This window comes from Cervus canadensis, chromosome 12 (assembly GCF_019320065.1).
Source record: "Cervus canadensis isolate Bull #8, Minnesota chromosome 12, ASM1932006v1, whole genome shotgun sequence".
Lineage (NCBI taxonomy): Eukaryota > Metazoa > Chordata > Mammalia > Artiodactyla > Cervidae > Cervus > Cervus canadensis.
The window spans coordinates 65,667,537-65,687,707 of NC_057397.1; the positions used below are offsets into that span (position 1 = coordinate 65,667,537).

A 20,171-nucleotide genomic window follows, 5' to 3' on the forward strand; every position below is an offset into this window, starting at 1 on the left:
TACAAATGTGTCATGCCTCGTTGTGATTCCCTGAGAAGGACATACACCATTAAGACAGTTAAGTATGACTAGAAATGTTTAATTGTGACAAAAAATAAACTCCAAATGAGAAATATTCAAAATTTTAAGAGGAACAATATGGTTTTTTAAATGTCAATGTTTAATAGAAGACAAAGAAAAGCTATGGAAATGCTCCAGATAAAAGGAGGCAAAAGAGATACGAAAGCTATATGTAATATGTGATCTTAGTTTGGATCCTGTACAAAAGGGTTTAAAGATGCCATAAAAAACATCATTCAGTCATTTGACAGAACTGGAAACCAGAAGGTAGATTAAATAAAACTAGTGTATCTGTCTCAAATTTACTCAAACTGGTAACTGTTATGAAAGAGAATATTCTTGTGCTAATGAAATACAGCTCAAGTTTATGAGTAAAGGGCCATGGTTTAGTAAGTTACAGTAAAATGATTCATAAAAAGAAAAACAGTGCACGAATGTGTGTGCATATATATGTGTGCATATACAGAGAGAGAGAAAAAGAGAGGGAGAGACGAAGGAAGAGAGAGAAGGGGACAACTTGATAAATCAAAAGGGGCCCAATATTAACAAAAGGGCGCATTGGTATTCCTTGTACTATTCTTACTCTTGTGCACATGAAAGTATTTCCAAATAAAAAAAATTTGTTTAATGGTCTTAGTGCTGGGTGGGTCTCTTTCAGTGTTCAGATCCCATGGCATATGATCTATTCTAAATACAGCATCAAGAGTAATCCTTTAAAGATGTGGGCACATATATACAATGGAATGTTACTCAGCCATAAAAAAGAACGAAACAATGACATATGCAGCAACATGGATAAACCTAGAGATTATCAGATTAAGTGAAGTAAGTCAGAAAAACAAAGAAAATACCATGTGATACCACTTATTTGTGGAATCTAAAATACGACACAAATAAACTTATCTACAAAACTGAAACAGACGCACATAGAGAAGAGACCTGTGGTTGCCAAGGGGGAAGGATGGATTGGGAATTTGGGACTAGCAAATGCAAACTATCATATATAGGATGGATAGACAACAAGGTCCTCTAGTACAGCACAGGGAACCATACTCAATACCCTATGAAAAACATAATGGAAAAGAAAAAATAAGTTAAAAAAACTTTTTTAAAAGACTAATCAGTGTCCTCCTGCAGTTCCAGCTGGCCCCCGCCAGCAAAGAGGAGAAAATCTCAGTCCAGAGGCGGCCGCCAGCCTCCGCTGACTTCAGTGGATGGTTGAATTAGACTGCCATTGTTACAGGGTTGGAATTCTTTCCTCTGTGAGGATGGCTTCCCAACCATGGATGTGAAATTTAATACATGTTTTACAGTCTCTGGGGAAAAAAAAAAAAAAAGACTAATCATTTCAGGAGGACACTGAGCTCACTTCTCCCCCAATGAACACATCAAATATACATCTACATCGCTGAAAACAACCTGGAAACTGGTTAAAAAAAAAAAACAAAAAACAGGCTCTTCTGCAACCAAGGCTATAAAGAAAAATGCACATGGAGTTGGGCAGGGAGGGAGGAAAATCGATGAGGCTGGGACCTGCGTTCTTAGCAGGGGACACAGAAGACGAGAGGAATATCATACACAGGTTCAGGGATCCACCCTGGGAAGACAATTACTCTTAGTTGGTGTGAAAACCAGTGGGACTTACTGGAGGGCTGTAAGAAACCAAGACTCTGCACAAGCTTATTTACTCCCAGGATTTGCATCAAGGCTGCAGGCAGAAAAGTGCCTGAGCTCTGACCAGCTGCCTGCTCCAGCCCCTTATCCAGCACTGCCCTCCACTAAGGCAAAGGCTATCACTGAGAGAAAAGGAAGCCAGCCTGGACCCGAGCCAGCACGCACGCCATGCTGCAGGCTGAAAACTGCTCGGCTTCTGTTTGGCTTCCAGGACTGTTCCAGCATGCACCCCAGCCCACCCAGCTGCCTGCTCCAGGCCCTCCGGCTCTCCACTGGGAGAGCAGTAAACACACTTAGAGGGAAGGGAGCCAGCTCAGACCAATCCTTAGAGCTTGTGTCTAGGACCCGGAGCTCTGATCGCACCCAGACAAGGGGATGACCGCCAAAGGAGGAGCCCAGGAAAAGCCCCAGCTCACACCTGGCTTGGCTAAGCCCCTTCATCTTTAGCCCTACCTCCCACCACGGTGGTAGCTGCCAGCACACCCCAAGAGAAGATGTGACCTACGCTCACTTCAGATCCAGCTCTCCCACCAAAATAATTGGGCACACACAGACTGCGTAGGGACAGCCCCACAAAAGGATACCCCTTCAAGATTGGGACAGGTAACCATTTCACCTAATTTCATACAGACAAAGTTATACAAAATTAAAAGACAAAGGAATATGTTTCAAGTGAAAGAATAAGGGAAAAAAACTGAGAAAAAACCCTGGTGATACAGAGATAAATAATTTACCCCAAACAGTTTCACAGTAACAGTAAAAAGAATGCTAACTAAGTTTGCAAAGAGTCCATGAACACACTAAGAATTTAAACAAGGAACCAGAAACTATTAAAAAGAACCAGTCATAGCTGAAGAATACCATTAATGAAAAGTGCACTAGAAGGCATGAATAGCAGACTAGCTGATAGATAAGAACACATAAGTGACCTGGGGGGAAAAAATGGAAATTACCCATCAGAATAGCAAAAAGAAAAACCAATTTTTAAAAAGGAGCATAATTTAAGGGACCTCTGAGACAACATCAAGTGTATTAGAATTCAGCTTATAAGGATCCCAGGAGAAGAGGGTGAGAAAACAGTAGAAAATGTATTTGATAAAATTATGGCTGAAAACTTCTTGAAGTTGAAGAAGGAAACAGATTTCTACAGGAAGCACAGAGTCCCAAACAAGATGAACCCAATGAGACCCATACCAAAACACATCGTAATTAAAATGGCAAAAGTTAAAGAGAAATTATAGGCAGCAAGAGAAAAACAGAGTCAAGCACAAGGGAATTCCTGTAAGGCTATCTATCAGCTGATGTTTTCTGCAGAAACTATGAAAGCCAGAAGGGAGTGGCATGATATATTTAAACAGCTGAAAGGAAAAAACCTACAACCTAGGATACTCTACCCAGAAATGTTATCTTTCAAAACTGAAGGAGATAAAGAACTTCTTAGACAAGCAAAAACTAAGTTTACCAGTACTAAAGCAACCTTACAAGAAGTATTAAAGGGTCTTTTTCAAGTGGAAAACAAGATTGTAAGAAGCAAGAATTCAGAGAGGGAAAAAAAAAAATCCCACTAGTAAAGACAAATCTTACAGTAAAGGCTGTGGATCAATCTTTTTAAATGAGCTAATACAAAGATTAAAAAAAAATTTGTAAAAGCAACCATAACTACAATAAACAGTAAAGAGACAGCCATGAAGATGAAAAGTATGACAACAAAAACATAAAAATATGAGGGATGGAAGTAAAAAATGTAGATCTTTTAGAATATGTTTGAACTTAAAAGACTATCAGTTTAAGTCAAGTAGATACAATCACTGGTCAACATACACAACCCCATGGTAACCACAAATCAAAAACCTACAACAGATACACAAAAACCTACAATAGATACACAAAAACCAGTAAGATAGCAACCCAAGCACAGTACAAAAGAAGATCATACGACCACAATGGAAGAAATAAATGAAGAAGAAATGAAAAGAGAAAAACTGCAAAAACAACTGGCAAACAAGTAATAAAATGGAAGTAAGTCCAGTAAGTCCACACCTATCAATAATTACATTTGCACTACCTACTGAATGGGAGAAAATATTTGCAAATAATAATCCTTTGAGGGGTTAACATCCAAAATTCAAAAGCAGTTCATACAACTCGATATCAAAGAACAAACAAAAGACCTAAATAGACACTTTACCAAAGAAGAGATACAGACGGCCAAGAGGTCCATGAAAAGGTGCTGAACCATCCCTAAGCACCAGGTAGATATCACCTCACATCTGTCAGAATGGTTATCATCAAAAAGACCACAAATTAAGAAATACTGGCATGAATGTGGAGACAAGACAGTCGCAGTGCACTGATGGTGCACCACTGAGCCGGGTGTCACCAGCTGTCATACAAAATCCACTTTTTATCTCAGGTCACAATCAAATCGAGAAATGGTCTGTTGTACAGAATAAGAGGAAACTTCAAAAAGACAATTTTTGGATTTGAAGTCAGCTCATGTGGCACCCACTTAAACTTTTTCACCTTTCCAATTTGCTTCAAATGCCAAACAACCATAGAACAGTTGATGTTGAATTGTTCAGCAATTTCTCCTATAGTTTTAAGAGGATCAGCTTTGGTGATCCTCTCAGTTGGTAGCTGTCAAATTCTGTTGGCTGAAGAAGCTGACATGGTGCTCCTCATCTGCAAGGTTCCTGTCTCCTCTGCAAGGTTCTTGAACCACCACTACACTGTATGTTATCAGTTCGGGGCAAATGCATTGCTGATGCTGCGAATTGTCTCTGCTGCTTTACAACCCACTTTGAACTTGAATAAGGAAACTGCTCGAATTTGCTTTTTGTCTAACATCATTTCCCTAGTCTGAAATAAATATAAAATAAATAGCAAGTAATAATTAGCAAAAAAAAGTGATAAATGTGCATTAAAATGATGTATAACATAACCACACTTAAGAATGTATTCCAGTAACAAAGAACAAAGTTCAACAATGCAAAACTGCAATTACTTTTGCACCAATATAATAAATCCAAATAAATCAAAACCACTAATTTGAAAAGATATATGCACCCCAGTGTTCATAGCAGCATCATTTACAATAGTCAAGATGTGGAAGCAACCTAAGTGACGATCAACAGATAAATGGACAGAGAAGATACGGTTTACATACACACACACACGCACACACACACACGCACACACACGATGAAGTATTACTCAGCCATAAAAAAATAATAAAATTTTGCCATTTGCAGTAAGAAAGGCCCATAGGATATGATGCTTAGTGAAATAATTAGAGAAAGGCAAATACTGTATGTTATCACTTACATGTAGAATCTAAAAGTTAACACAAATGAATAAACATAACAGCAAGAAAAGGAGAGAATCAGACTCACATATATAGAGAACAAAGTAGTGGCTACTAGTGGGGAGAGGGATGAGGGGAGGGGCAAGATAGCGATAGGGGAGTAAGAACTACAAACTAGGATGTATAAAATAAGTAAGATACAAGGATATACTATACAGCACAGGGAAGATAACCAATACTCTATAATAATGTTAAATGGAATATGACCTATAAAAATATCAAATCACTATGTTGAACACTTGAAACTAATATAATATTATAAACCAACTGTATTTTACTAAAAAAAAAATTTAAAGGGTAATCCTTTTAAAACATGACCAAGAGATGGTCTCTTTGCTCAGAATCCTCCAACGGTTTTCCATCTCACTCAGAGTAAATGCCAAAGTGATTGCAGTGGTCTCCAAGACCTTACCTTTCTGGCCCAGATGCCTCTAACCTAATCTCCCACACCATCCCTCCCTCTCTGCTGTGTCACACTGGCCTTCTTTTCTTTGATTATTTCAGGCACACATATCTCAGGACCTTTGTATTTGCTGCTCCTTTTGTCTGAAATACTATGTAGCCACGTATTTTTCACTTCTTTGCTGCCTTCAAATCTTTGCTCAAATGCCACATTCTCAGTGAGGTATTTTCTTACAGAAACCCCTGGTACACCAAACCTTCCCTAACCTCCTTAACTCTTCTATACAGAATTTATTTGCTCCTTGAGTGCAAGGACTTTGCATGTTTTACTCAGTGCTATATAACCCAGTACTTAAAATAGTGCCTAGCATATTTTGGACAATACCTATTGAATGAAGAATGAATGAACAAGATGTGTGTGCAAAAACAAACAGTAAGACAGACAGCTGCTGGGAGACGGAAGTCTTGTGAAGGGGCCACGGGGTCAAGGGGCAACCAGGGCCACACTGCCTGGAGCGGCAGGCAGGAGCGAAAATGCCTGCATAATTGAATTCAATGAAATTTTTAAAAAAAGGCAGCAAGACACTCTTATAAGATGACAGAGAATTAGGGAAAATATGGAGGATTTATCTATTAAAAAAGGAATTTTTTATTATTTTAAAGTTACAATGGAAGACAGCAATGGAGATTATTTATTTTTAAACTGTGGTGACTGACTTAAGATGGTGAAGTATAGTTTACACCTGAAAAAGGATAAAGTGAAAAAATACAGAACCATGACTTCTAGAAATACATCGAGGACAAACAGCGGGACTCAATTACTCTGCAGATTCATCAAGTCTAAGCTTCGTCATGCCTCAGTGCTACACTCACATCCTTTTATTCGTTCCGAGCTCACCTCCTATCACATTCACCAGAGAAGCTGCTTCAAAACTTGCCACACTCTTCAAGAACCCCAACACTCCCACGCTCCCTCACTCTCAATAACTGATCTCTCCATTTAATTTACTGAGAAAATTAAGGCCATTCTATCTCAACTCCCTCAATGACCCTCTCCATTTCAATTTATCTTATACCTCAGCACACATTCTTTCCATTATAACAAAAGGAAGACACTCTACTTCCTTCGTTATTCTTTAGACAAGAGTTAGCATGATGTAAGATTTGGGTTTGCTATAATTACTTCAATTTCCTTTAAAGTTAAAAACTTTAAAGTTAAAACTCATTTCAAAAAGTGCTCTGAAGAACTGCTATATACATGCAAATTATGCAAATATTGTAGAGAATAAGCAGTAATACTCCGATTAATCTATTCAATTAATCGACAATGTTAATTGCATAGTTTAAAATATCCTTAGAAAAGGAAATTCCAGACTGGTCTTTCCAGAAACATTAAGTTCATTAGCTACCTTTATTTTTGGAATTGAATTGTTAAGCAGGAGAAAGAAATCCCCGGCAGAGACCTTAAGCATGTCTAACATATAAGTTACAACTATGGTTCTTTATCATTCAGCATTAAAGGTGTTATATCACAATTTTTGCAAATAATTTATAAGGTATTTTAATACCAGCCTGAGCCAGTTCCACATTGAAGGCTCTCAGTGCAAAAGCAGAGCTTCTGGATTCGGCAGGGAGTAACAGCGAACATAAATAGCCTTCATAATCTCGTTTCCTGTAACAAATAAGCAGAAAAAGGTAATTACTTTTCACTGAGTTGCACACAAAAAATACTGACCAAAATGAACAGGAAACAAGGCTTCAATTCAAAAGGGGCCTTAAGTTTCCTATATTTTATATCTGTTTCTCTGCAATTACAAAAAAAAATGTATCTGCCTCCAATTCCAGAGCAATTACAATAATCAATCTCTATTAATTTATTTTGACATATATATAATTTTAACTATTTCAGAATCACTTTGGTTTTAGTAATAAGAGTTCAAATGAGCTACAGATATAGAAATCTAGAAAACAGTTCCAGTAAGTCCTGGTATGAATACACAGACATATTTACATATAGGGAAGACATAAAGACAGAGAACACTGCGGGCGCCGTGGGGGAGGGTGTGCCCATGTGTGTGCACACACACCACTCGTGGTTGCCTACAGCGCCTGTTGAGAAAGCCTATAAACAATGACGTTTGCCCTTCCACCCCATAACTGACACCTGGACCTCGATCTCTCCACTGAAAGAAACTCAGGCTCCCTGAAGCAATGACTGACTCCAGGACTGGTGCACAGAGAATACAAGATAAGCCTGAAACATCTTCTCAATAGAAAGTAAGCAAACATTCAGAGAATGGAGGGACCTGTCAGAGGCCAAAGAAACGGGCTTGATCAAGTTCTCCTTGGCCAAGTGGGGCACAATTTGAGCATCAAAAAAACAATGAGAGTAAAGATTGCAACAGGACCCCATGAGCCCAGACCAACATATGTGAATGAGTAAACAAACACAGAGAAGGAAAAACTTGACAACCAGTACCTGTCAACTGATCTAGAAGACATGACTGGATTTTTTAAAATCACCATTTGATAGCTCTTAATAGTAAAGTAATGCTCAAAATTCTCTAAGCCAGGCTTCAGCAATATGTGAACCATGAACTTACAGATGTTCAAGATGGTTTTAGAAAAGGCAGAGGAACCAGAGATCAAATTGCCAACATCCGCTGGGTCATGGAAAAAGCAAGAGAGTTCCAGGAAAACATACATTTCTGCTTTATTGACTGTGCCAAAACTTTGACTGTGTGGATCACAATAAACTGTGGAAAATTCTGAAAGAGATGGGCATACCAGACCACCTGACCTGCCTCTTGAGAAACCTATATGCAGGTCAGGAAGCAACAGTTAGAACTGGACATGGAACAATAGACTGGTTCCAAATAGGAAAAGGAGTACGTCAAGACTGTATACTGTCACCCTGCTTATTTAACTTATATACAGAGTACATCATGAGAAACGCTGGGCTGGAAGATGCACAAGCTGGGATCAAGATTGCTGGGAGAAATATCAATAACCTCAGGTATGCAGATGACACCACTCTTATGGCAGAAAGCAAAGAAGAACTAAAGAGTCTCTTGATGAAAGTGAAAGAGGAGACTGAAAAAGTTGGCTTAAAGCTCAACATTCAGAAAACTAAGATCACGGCACCTGGTTCCATCATTTTATGGGAAATAGATGGGGAAACAGTGGAAACAGTGTCAGACTTTATTTTTCTGAGCTCCAAAATCACTGCAGATGGTGATTGCAGCCATTAAATTAAAAGACGCTTACTCCTTGAAAGGAAAGTTATGACCAACCTAGACAGCATATTAAAAAGCAAAGACATTACTTTGCCAACAAAGGTCTGTCTAGTCAAGGCTATGGTTCTTCCAGTGGTCATGTATGGATGTGAGAGTTGGACTATAAAGAAAGCTGAGCGCCGAAGAATTGATGCTTTTGAACTGTGTTGTTGGAAAAGACTCTTGAGAGTCCCTTGGACTGCGAGGAGATCCAACCAGTCCATCCTAAAGGAGATCAGTCCTGGGTGTTCACTGGAAGGACTGATTCTGAAGCTGAAACTCCAATACTTTGGCCACCTCATGCGAAGAGTTGACTCATTGGAAAAGACCCTGATGCTGGGAGGGATTGAGGGCAGGAGGAGAAGGGGACGACAGAGGATGAGATGGCCGAATGGCATCACTGACTCGATGGACATGGGTTTGAGTAAACTCTGGGAGTTTGTGATAGACAGGGAGGCCTGGCGTGCTGCGATTCATGGGGTCGCAAAGAGTCGGACACAACTGAGCGACTGAACTGAACTGAATATCAAGGTAAACACTGATTCAGGCAAGTATCAGTGTCTGAAAATGTTAAACAAGTGAAAGTTTGACAGGAAAAGGATATTTACATAGTATTAAAGTATCTCCTCACCAAATAAATATTATTTACTAACTTTTTATTAATTAAATTTAAAAGACAGAAACCTTGAAAGACACCCTCTCAACCAAGGAACAGAAAGTTCAGCCCACAGTAATAGGATAAATCAACATACTGTGCTTCCTGATAGGATACTGAGAAAACCACAGCGTGAGTTCTGTAATATACTTGCAAAAATTGTATAAACCCAAACTGAGAGAACCTGGCTAATTCTCTTATTAAAAAAATCAAGTTCATGAAAGATGAGAAGCTGTCCCAGATTGGAGAAGACTAAAGACATTTGACAACTAAATGTAGCACATAATCCTGGATGCATGAAAGACATAACAGAATAACTAGCAAAAGTTGAACAGAGTCTGGATTAGATGGCAATATTGGATCAATTTTAATATGTTGATTTTGATGGCTGTACTATGATAATATGGGGGAGAATCCTTGTGCACTAAGAAATACACACCAGTAAATAATAAGGGAGGTAATGGGTCATCTACATCTTACTCTCAAGCGGTTCAGAACGTCCACAAGGAGGAAATCGCCATGATGAGCGTACTGGGGCTCTGTGTGCTATTTCTGTAATTTTTATGTGAATTTGAAATTACTTTAAACTGTAAAGTTAAAAAAATATAGACCTTAGTATATTCATTCTAGGACGATGTAGGTATAAAGTACTTACTAGACTGCCTACTGACAAAGCTACTTTCATTGTAATACGCTGGAACCTTACTGTAACAGTATTTCCTATAAAAGCAATACTCAATATTAAATGGGTCCAACGTCATTCCACGGAGTTTATTCCACACAGCATGTGTGGCTAGCAGAGAACTTAAACTTCACAATCCCCGCCCAACTTCCACAAAGACTAAAGAGAGAGGTCATGAACAGCAGAACCTAGCTATCACAAGACAGCTCTACTAAAAAATCTCACCAGTTGCAGTTTCAGCTATAATATGGAGGGTTCGGGCAAAAGAGCTTTATAGCTTACACTTTTATTATATAAAGATGAAAATATTTTGAAATTTTATTATAAAAAGTCTGTACACGTCAAAAGTTTTTAAAACACCTTAAAGTTAATATGGAACAGTGAGAAAAACTGAATAGGAATCAAAAATACAATCTTAATTTCCATCATTCAACTGGTTATTGACAGAAATTATATCAGTCATGTCTACTTCCTAACTTATAAAATGAGGCTCGATAACCTACCTGTTTCATATCTCCTAAAAAATAACCAATATGTGAAGTATTTTCAAGCTACTTACAGGAAAATGAAAAATAAAACAATGACATAACAGAACTGTAACAGTCTTTGGGAAATAAAGATAGTCTACACAGCTAAGAATTTGCCCTGTTAATAACTTTTTAAAAAGTATTTTGGTTGGAAATTTTTCTAAACAATATTACCCACTTCTTCACATTAAACAGAATATACTATTGACCCATTTCTGCACCGATCAGGATCATTGTTATAAACAGAGATTACCAGTGTACAAGGATATCCTGTAAGTGGCTAACCAAGGTCCAGTTACCTCAGAGCTGTAACGACAGTGAGAAATCCTGTACTGTGATAGCTTTATACAGCAAAGGGTCAATAACTTTTCATTTATTCATTCAAACATTCATTCAGTGCCTACAACGTGCCAAGCACTGTGCCAGACACTGAAGACGGTATAGACTTCAGTCTAGCAGGGAGAGACAGACACGTGAGAAATAAGCATAACTAGTGCTAAGACTGCGCCGCTAATTCCAATGACCTGTGCCGCCGAAGCACAAAGTTAGAAGTGGTTCCTCAGTGAGGCTGCAGCACTTCCAGATCACCAGTAGCACCTCATCTCCTTATTAGAGCATTAATCCCCAGCGACTTCACTTTTACTTTTCACTTTTATGCATTGGAGAAGGAAATGGCAACCCACTCCAGTGTTCTTGCCTGGAGAATCCCAGGGGTGGGGTCACACAGAGTTGGACACGACTGAAGTGACTTAGCAGTAGCAGTAGCAGGGGATTCCCAGGTGGCGCTAGTGGTAAAGAACACGGCTACCAAGGAAGACAAAAGACGCAGGTTCCATCCCTGAGTCGGGAAGATCCCCTGGAGGAGGGCATGGCAACCGACACCAGTATTCTTGCCTGGAGAATCCCACCATCAGAGGAGCCTGGCAGGCTACAGTCCAAAGGGTCACAAAAGAGTTGGACACAACTGAACTGACTTGCCACACTCATAAGGCCCAAGGAACTGTTTCTCAAAACCAGATCCCAAGAAACCTACATATAATAAATTGGGTTTGAGATTTTCCCACGAACCTTGATTCCTAAAAGAACCCCTGCAGGCTAACCTGAAGTTATACGGCATCTTTTCTGATATTTGGAAGCTTTGCATAAGACACATGTCCAAAACAATCCTGCACACACAATTTCAGAGTCAAAATTTTGCAAAGATTAATGGACAATTAGAAGCTAAAAGTTCTCATCTTCTGTTCAAGCTTCATTTTGTTTTAAATTTCTAATCCTCTGTTCAAGTGTCATTATGTGCCTGAATTTTTATACACATCATGTAATTTAACCCTCACAACCACCTTATAAAGTGGAAGTAGAAACCTACAAATGAGGAAATAGGTGAATCTTAAAGTAATTAACTTTCCCAAGTGACACAACTAGCATTAATAAACTCAGATAAGGTCTGCCTGCTTTTCAATAAATCACTAGTCAACAGCCTCCATTCCCCTTAATTACCAACATGGACAGATTAAGTGTCTCCCCATTTGTAAATATGTATTTGAGAAAAGCTGTTATGTGATATCCACAGACTATTACTAAAAGAATATATAAGAAATCTGTAAAAAAAAAAAAAAAAGAAAAAGAAAAAGAAATCTGTAAGAGTGATTCAACCCTGGATAGGAAAGTTAGAGGACACTACTGGTGTCAAAGAAAAACTGCACTGAACAAGTGAATATGGATGGTAACCATACATCTTGATAATCTAAACTGTTTATTATCAAAAAGTGGTCATTTTAAACTATATAAAAATGAATATAACTTTTTTGGCTTTTACAGTTTTTAATGCCCTGATTTCCACTAATGCTACCTTGTTTCTCCAAAAGTAATCAACAAGTAAACAAGGCGGGATAGGTACACTATTTTTAAAAGCAATTAAAAACAAAACACTGAAATGCATGGGAATTCTGTCATTATACTACATTTTGCTACAATGGAATTTTTTAAAATTGGACTTACTAGCCCAATCAAATCCAGGGTGGTTAACTACTCTAGCACTTCTCAGAAGCCCTTGAGATCATATATTTTGAGATTTTCCGCCACTCTTTATTAATCAAAGGCAGCAGAGTCGGGGAGGGGGCGCGGTGCATTTTAAACCATTCATCCCTGAAGTCAGACCGGGAATCCAAGACAGGCCCCTGCCGAGATCTATCAGGTAACCTGATTTGTCCAATTCACTCCTCTGTGCTAGGCCCTTCACGTGTTACCTAAACAAAATCGTCATTAAGCTTCTGACTTTATGAGGCTTAGATTCCACTGAACTCGGGTAAATTCCCTGAATTCTCTCTAAATCTTTGTTTCCATATCTGCTAGATAAGATAATACAGTTTATAGTCACTGTGCCCCTGCTTTGTACCAGACACTGTTCTAAATGCTTTAATTCAGAAAACTTGGAGTGTACAACTGTCCGTTATACTTGTAGCGAAGATTGATTACTTGTAAACTAATACTTTGCATAATGCCTGACTGACACACAGGAAGAACTCAAAGTTAGCCACTGCTTACTTAAAATTAATTACTAGTCATCTTTCACATTTTAAAAAAGCTATTCATGTAAAAACTTTAAAGATAAGGCTCAAGCAATATGACAAACGAAGGAATTTTGCCACAATTTTGGGACCGATGTGAAGGCTCCTGTGGCTTCACTCCCACCCCACACCCGGGGCTGACCCCAGGGCACATGCGTTGTAACGCCAAGGGTCAGGACGGCCCCGAGGCCCGCCGCGCCCACGAGGGTTCCTTCCGGCCTTGCTCCCTGACCTCGGGATAGGCCGGGCTCTCTCACCGCAGCAGCTCCAAGCAGTAGCGGTCAGTACCCGAGGCGCCAAGTCCACTAGCCGCGGCCACGCTCCGCCCGGACGCCACGGGCTCCGAAAGCCGCCATGCGCGCGCCCACAGGCCCCGGAGTGGTCGGCGGCAACACAGGCCGGGGACGCCTAGCCGCAGAGGTCCCCACGCCGAGCCCAACGTGGAGGCCGCCATGACACAGACGCCGCGTGCCCTTCGACCCCGCGCTCTCGGCGCGCGGCTACGCTCGGCCACGCCCCCGGCAGGTCTAGTCGCGCAGTGCGCGGGGGCAGGAAGGCGACCTCCGGCCGCCGCTCAGAGAGGAGCCAGGTGTCGCTGTGGTCCGCCGCCGCGCTCCTCAGGAAAAGCCCCGCCTGAGTTCCAGGGATTCCGCCCAGGCTCTCCCCTTCCCTTCCAGGCCCTCCTGAAGGTGTGTTTATCGAGATAGGAGAATGGAGAATAATTTGACAGTTTACTAGCTTGATTTATAACTTTTAAACAATTATTCACATGGCATGTGAGCCTCCTTAGGCCCTCTTAACCTCAGGCCGGTCAAATATTACGGTTGGGTCTAGTTGCCAGAACCCAAGACCTGGTCCAAGCTGCTTACATCTGGATCCAAATAACACTTCCTACCTCCAGGTTTGACCAGAAGTTTCCTGCTGCCACCACCCTCTTCAGTTCAGTTCAGTCGCTCAGTCGTGTCCGACTCTTTGCGACCCGGTGGACTGTAGCACGCCAGGCCTCCCTGCCCATCACCGTCTCCCCAGAGCTTGTTCAGACTCATGTCCATCGAGTCGGTGATGCCATCCAACCATCTCATCCTCTGTCGTCCCCTTCTCCTCCTGCCCTAATTCTTTCCCAGCATCAGGGTCTTTTCTAATGAGTCCTCTCTTCACATCAGGTGGCCAAAGTATTGCAGCTTCAGCATCATTCCTTCCAGTGAATATTCAGGACTGATCTCTTGTTGGATGGACTGGTTGGATCTCCTTGCAGTCCAAGGGACTCTCAGGAGTCTTCTCCAACACCACAGTTCAAAAGCATCAATTCTTTAGCGCTCAGCTTTCTTTATGATCACGTCCACACATGACTACTATGTAAAACCATAGCTTTGACTAGAGGGACCTTTGTCGGCAAAGTAATGTCTCTGCTTTTTAATGTGCTATCTAGGTGTGTCATAGCTTTTCTTCCAAGGAGCCACACTAGATCTTTCTAAAATGTACCTCTGATCATGATCCTTCTCTAACTGACAAACTTTACTGCCTGTTGGCTAAAGCTCCTCCTTTCAGTTTTACCTTAAAGCTTTACCTTTCAGCCTCAACCCAAGTGTTTGTGACTCCAGCTTAATGTTCCTCCTTAAACCCAAGGGAGAGTTCTGGTTTTCTGGACCTAAGAACTCCAGCCAATTCACCCTGCCTTGGTTTTACTCCCCGACACAGCCTCTCTTCAGCCTAAACAGGGTCTCAGTTCCTCCTGCATAATGTTCTCTTTTCTCTTTGGGCTTCTGTCCTTTAGCACTAAGTTTAAACCTGCTCAATAAAAAAAAAAAAAAAAAAATCCCTTATTTCCACTTGCAATTCTGGTCTCCTGCCTAGCTGGACTTTTCCATCTCAACTCTTAGTCTTTTTGTCTGGACAATGTGCCCCTTCTCACAATCAGGGGAGAAATACTTTGGAATCATCTCTACCTATTCTTTCTTGTATATCTAATGTAGTCTAACTGGTCAGGTCCTATCAATTCTTCTTTCGTCATATATTCACATCCATGACAGCAAAAGTACCTGGAATCAGATCCTGGCTCTACTTCCTATTATCTCTGTGACCTTGAGTGACCTTTTCTTGTGCTTCGAATTCCTCCACTGTGAAATGGTAAGAGTAATAGAAGCCAAAGTTTTTGTGAGAATTAAATGAGTTAATATGTTTAAGGCGTCCAGGGCATTGCCTGACCCATAAATAGCACTCAAAACAAGTCATCTGTGTAGGGACAACATTAAAAAAGACTGTTTAAAAGGACCAAAAAGATTCCTGGGTGTTTTAATGGAAAGTTAGACACTGTCCAGGTTGTCTGATTTTATGGGTTCTTTGTGCCTTTCACTGTCTTTGAACTGTTTTATAATTCTGTAAGTGGCAGAATATTGATAATGCAAATAATTCTTGTCCATGACTTATGCAGATTATATCCGTAGGAGAGTCTGTCAATTACTATTCTGTGATTATTGTCCGATTTTACCTGTTTCTTATCAAACAGATTTACTTAAGCTTCCTGACTGCCTATATATGTCTAGTAGTTTGAATACTTCATTGAATTGGTTGTAAGATCTTACTGGTTCCCCCACAAATTAATGAAGTTAATTTTTTAATTTTTAATTTTTGGCCTATGCTGGGTCACCGTTGCTGCGTGCAGTCTTTCTCTAGTTGCAGGGAGTTGGGACTATTGTCTAGTTGATACGTCTGGGCTTCTCATTGTGGTGGCTTGTCTTGTCGCAGAGTGTGGGCCCTGTGGTGTGGTGGGCTTCAGTAGTTGTGGCATGTGGGCTTAGTTGCCCCGAGGCATGGGGAGTCTTCCCCAACCAGGATTCAAACCAGTGTTCCCTGCATTGGCAGGCAGATTCTTAACCACTGGACAACCAGAGAAGTCCTGAAATTTTAACATGTGTTGATTTTATATCTGTATGAGAATCAAGACTCTACAATTTTGTTAAAAATTATTTTTTTAACAGTTGTCATTTGTTATCATTAACTTCTCTTTTGTTTTTTTTGCAGGACCCAGTTTCACATCTTTCTGATGGACCCATTTCTTTTCATGTCTCCAGGCGGATCAATCTATATCAAAAAACATAGCCATTTCTCATAAATGTTATGAGCCTGTACATTTTTTTTTTTTTGAGCCTATAGATGTTGAAACCTGAAAGTACAATTTCAATTAACAGGATAGAGGAAAATTAAGAAGTTTTAAAATTATTCTGTGGATAACACATTGTCACTAACATTTTTTTTAACATCTATTACTAATACTGAAGTTAATTTTTTTAGAATTATGAGTACATGAAAATATTTCCATAGTGTAATTTCTTGATATTAAAATCAATATATTTGAAATATGCGTGCATTTTTCTTCATTTAGGGTTATATCAAGGCAGAAGCTCAGTGCTTAACCCAAAAATTAACATCAAAAAATAAATGACCACAGAAGCACAATTTGTTAACTTGGCCTTTAAAAGTGACAGTTGCTTACTTTGTCATCTTTGAGTTTATGACTCTCTCCCTGGTGGTTATAACTGATCCATCTGTGTAGCTGTGAATGAAATATAGTAGTGTTTATTTCCAAGCTTCAGCTCAATAAAGATTGTCCTGTGGTTATTGCTACATTGTAAAGAGCTGTGCATCATTGTTCCGGAATATTACATCACTTCTTATTTTTTACATGACCTCTGTTAAGAAGTGAGTTTCGCTTTTTATAATGAGTCAGGCTGACCTATTTACTTTTATTTTTTTAATTAAGTCTTTTTTTGTTTATTTATGGTTGTGCTAGGGTCTCCATTGCTGCCCTAGGGCTTTCTCTAGTTGTGGCGAGTGGAGATCCTCACTACAGTGGCTTCTCTTGTTGCAAAGCATGAGCTCTAGATCATGGGCTCCAGTAGTTGAGGTGCATGGGCTTAGCTGCTCCACAACATGTGGAATCTTCCCAGACCAGAGATGAACCTGTGGTGCAGGGGTGCATTGGCAGACAGATTCCTATCCACTGTACCTCCAGGGAAGTCCACATATTGGCTTTTATGTGACACCTTGAGGATATAGTAAATGGTCTGCACCAGACCACAGTTGGTTAAGTCTCCCCAGACGACAGTACGGCACCCATCACCTCCAGCTTCTCCATGGCTCTCAGGGATCAACTAACTTCTCCTCAGTCCACTTTGTTTTGTTACATGTTTTTGATTATATGTATTTTTTCTTTTTAAAAAAAATCTCATTAAAGGAGATTTGGAAAATATAGGCAAATGTAGGGAAAAAAATCATGCTAAAACCTATGATTCAAATAGTTACTATCCACATTTTGTATTTTCTTCCGACCTCTTTCTTTATGCATAGGCTTTTTACTTGTTTTTACTGCCTGTGCAGTGTTATTGGATTAGTCTAACATGCTGATGTGCATTTTCTTAGGCTATTATTTCATCCATTTTGAAACTTTTATTGAGAATCTACTCTGTGTCTACACTGTACTAGTTGCTAGGATTCCAGAATGAATAAATGTGCTCCATGTCCTCCAAGAACTTATTCTTAGTGGTAAAATCATTTAAACAAACAAAAATCATCACAACTAAATATGCAATTAGAAAATGTGGTAACTGTTGCTTTAATAAGAATATAGATTCTGCTGCTCAGATGAAGATACAAAATAACACTGCTGTAAACAAAGTAGACATTTATTCTCCTTTCAAGTACCAGTTCAGGTATAAGCAATATAGGGTTGCATGGAGATTCCAGGATCCCAGACACCTAGGCTTTTTCAGTCTGGTTGTTCCATCATCCGAAGGGTACAGTTATCTCCATGTCCAAGATGACCTCTTGCTAGTCCACATGCCAGTCAGCAGTAAGAGTCAAAGGGGAAGGGGCACACGCCCTTCTCTTTCAGGAGTTCCTTAATGATTTTTGTGCCATGGCATGTAACAATAGATGTGCTTCCTCAATGTTAAATAATATTTAGCAGTGAGTCTGATTTCAAGTGTCATAGTCATGATGAACATAAACAATATAAAAAACTATTTGTAATTTCATTTGGTGACAAGATCAAGGTTACTCCCAATACTTTTGCACTTCGTTGCCTATATTCATAATTGAAACCATTGATAAATTTTAGTTAGCAGTTAGTAAAACTAAAGATGTAGGTTTTTGGGGTTTTGTCCTACTCAAAGTTATAGACCACTATGAATTCTATCCACAGCTTCCTTGGGTTAAGAGCCCTCTGCTTTAAGGGTACAGCCTAGCATTTGTACATATCCCATCCACTCATATCCCATTGTTTAGAACATAATTTTCTACAACAAAAGCTGGAAATAGTCTTTATTCCTGCAGACATGTGCCCAGTTAGAAATCAGGGGTCCCATTATTATTGAAAATGAAGAAAATGAGTATTCCGAACCCCTAATTAAGAAGAACCATATACTATGAAAGAATTTAACTAGGAGCCTAACCTAGATTATGTGGTCAAGAAAAGTATCTCTGAGAAAGTGACAGTTAAACTGAGATCTGAAATATAGTTAATGATAATAACAATACCTATTACTTATTGAGTGCTTACCATATACTAGACATTCTTCTAGATATTTGTTCAATCTCACAACAGCCATATTCAGTTTAGGGTGACCATTCAGGTTTTGGGGAATGGCAGTCCACTCCAGTATCTTTGCCTGGAGAATTCTGTGGACAGAGGAACCTGGTGGGCTACAGTTCGTCGGGTTGCAAAGAGTTGGACACAACTGAGCTTGCACACACTTGATTCAGGATTTAGCTCTGAGAGTCCTGCATCCCAGGAAACCCCTTGGTCTGGGGCATACTAGATGGTTGTCACTCTACTGGTACTCTTGTTATCATCCCCATTTTACAGAAAAGGAAACTAAGGCAAGAAAAGTTTGAACCGTTTGCTAGAAATGGGCAGAGGCAGGATTTACACTTAGGAAGGTTACTCTAGAACTCAACTGCTTAACTACTCTGTTGGTTTGCTCGGGCTGCCTAACAATATACCTCAGACAGGGTGGGCTTAAACAACAGAAATTTATTTTCTCAACTTGACAGAGGCTAGATATCCTAATCAAGGTCTAGCAGAGCTGATTTCTTCTGAGGGCTTTCTCCTTGGCTTCTGGATGGCCGCCTCCTTCCTGTATCTTCACATGGTCTTCCCTCTGGGTGTGTCTGTGTCCTAATCTCATCTTTTATGAGCGCACCAGTTATATTATGGCTCACCCTGATGATCTCGTTTTACCTGGAATCACCTTGTTGAAGACCCTCTCTCTAAAATCTGGATTCTGAAGTACTGGAGGTTTGGACTTCAACATATGAAGGCGAGGGTGGGAGCTCATAACTGAGCTGTAACAACTGCTATATTCTACCGCCAGGCAAAGAAGGAGGGGTGGGGTAGCATTCCATAAGGTGTAGCTTCATGTCCAGGAGTCCTGAATCAGTAAAGCACACTCGAAGAACAGAGTGAATGCCTGTGTAGCTGACACTTACTGAGTGTGCAGGAGGGTGGACCATTTGAGACTGGAGAGGTGAGCAGGAGCCAAATGATGTGATGTTTTGTAAGCTAGGTTGAGAGTGGAGGATTTTATCTTAAGTGCACTGGGAAGCCATTTAAAGAATGACATAATGGAGCCATTTAAGGAAGGACAGGGAGTTGACATAATGGGACTCAGATTTTAAAAGACAACTCTGATGACTGTTTGGCGAATAGATTTGAAACAGTGGGATGGGTTAGGAGTTCATGGCTGCAAACTGGGCCAGAGCTGTCGGCGACTTGGACAGGTATAGTAGTGGAAGTGGAGAAAAGTGGTGGATGTCAGACATGAGGTGAAGATGGCACCATGGAACGAAGAAGGGGGCAGGAGAAAGAACTGTCTGCTTCCTCCACCAGACAAAAGCCTCTTTGTACAGGTGTCAAAGGAGCCAGGTACCGTCCTCAGTCTGCACAGGTATATCACCAGAGACTGGCC

At 40.1% G+C, this 20,171-nt stretch overlaps 1 protein-coding gene across 4 annotated transcripts in view; it reads right to left on the bottom strand.

The window, feature by feature from the left end:
* NDUFAF6 (NADH:ubiquinone oxidoreductase complex assembly factor 6) overlaps positions 1 to 13,694 on the bottom strand; it is a 35,762-nt gene extending 22,068 nt beyond the window's left edge. Inside the window, exons 1-2 of one of the 4 annotated variants that reach the window (XM_043483644.1) lie at positions 13,464 to 13,694; positions 7,073 to 7,172 (exon numbers count right to left, since the gene is read on the bottom strand). In XM_043483644.1, coding sequence (XP_043339579.1) covers positions 7,073 to 7,172; positions 13,464 to 13,660 — 297 coding nt within the window. In that variant the 5' untranslated portion in view covers positions 13,661 to 13,694. Of the gene's footprint in view, positions 1 to 7,068; positions 7,173 to 13,438 lie in introns of all 4 variants that reach the window. The other 3 variants (XM_043483647.1, XM_043483646.1, XM_043483645.1) reach the window with 3 other exon arrangements.
* Between the last annotated feature and the right edge of the window lie 6,477 nt (positions 13,695 to 20,171).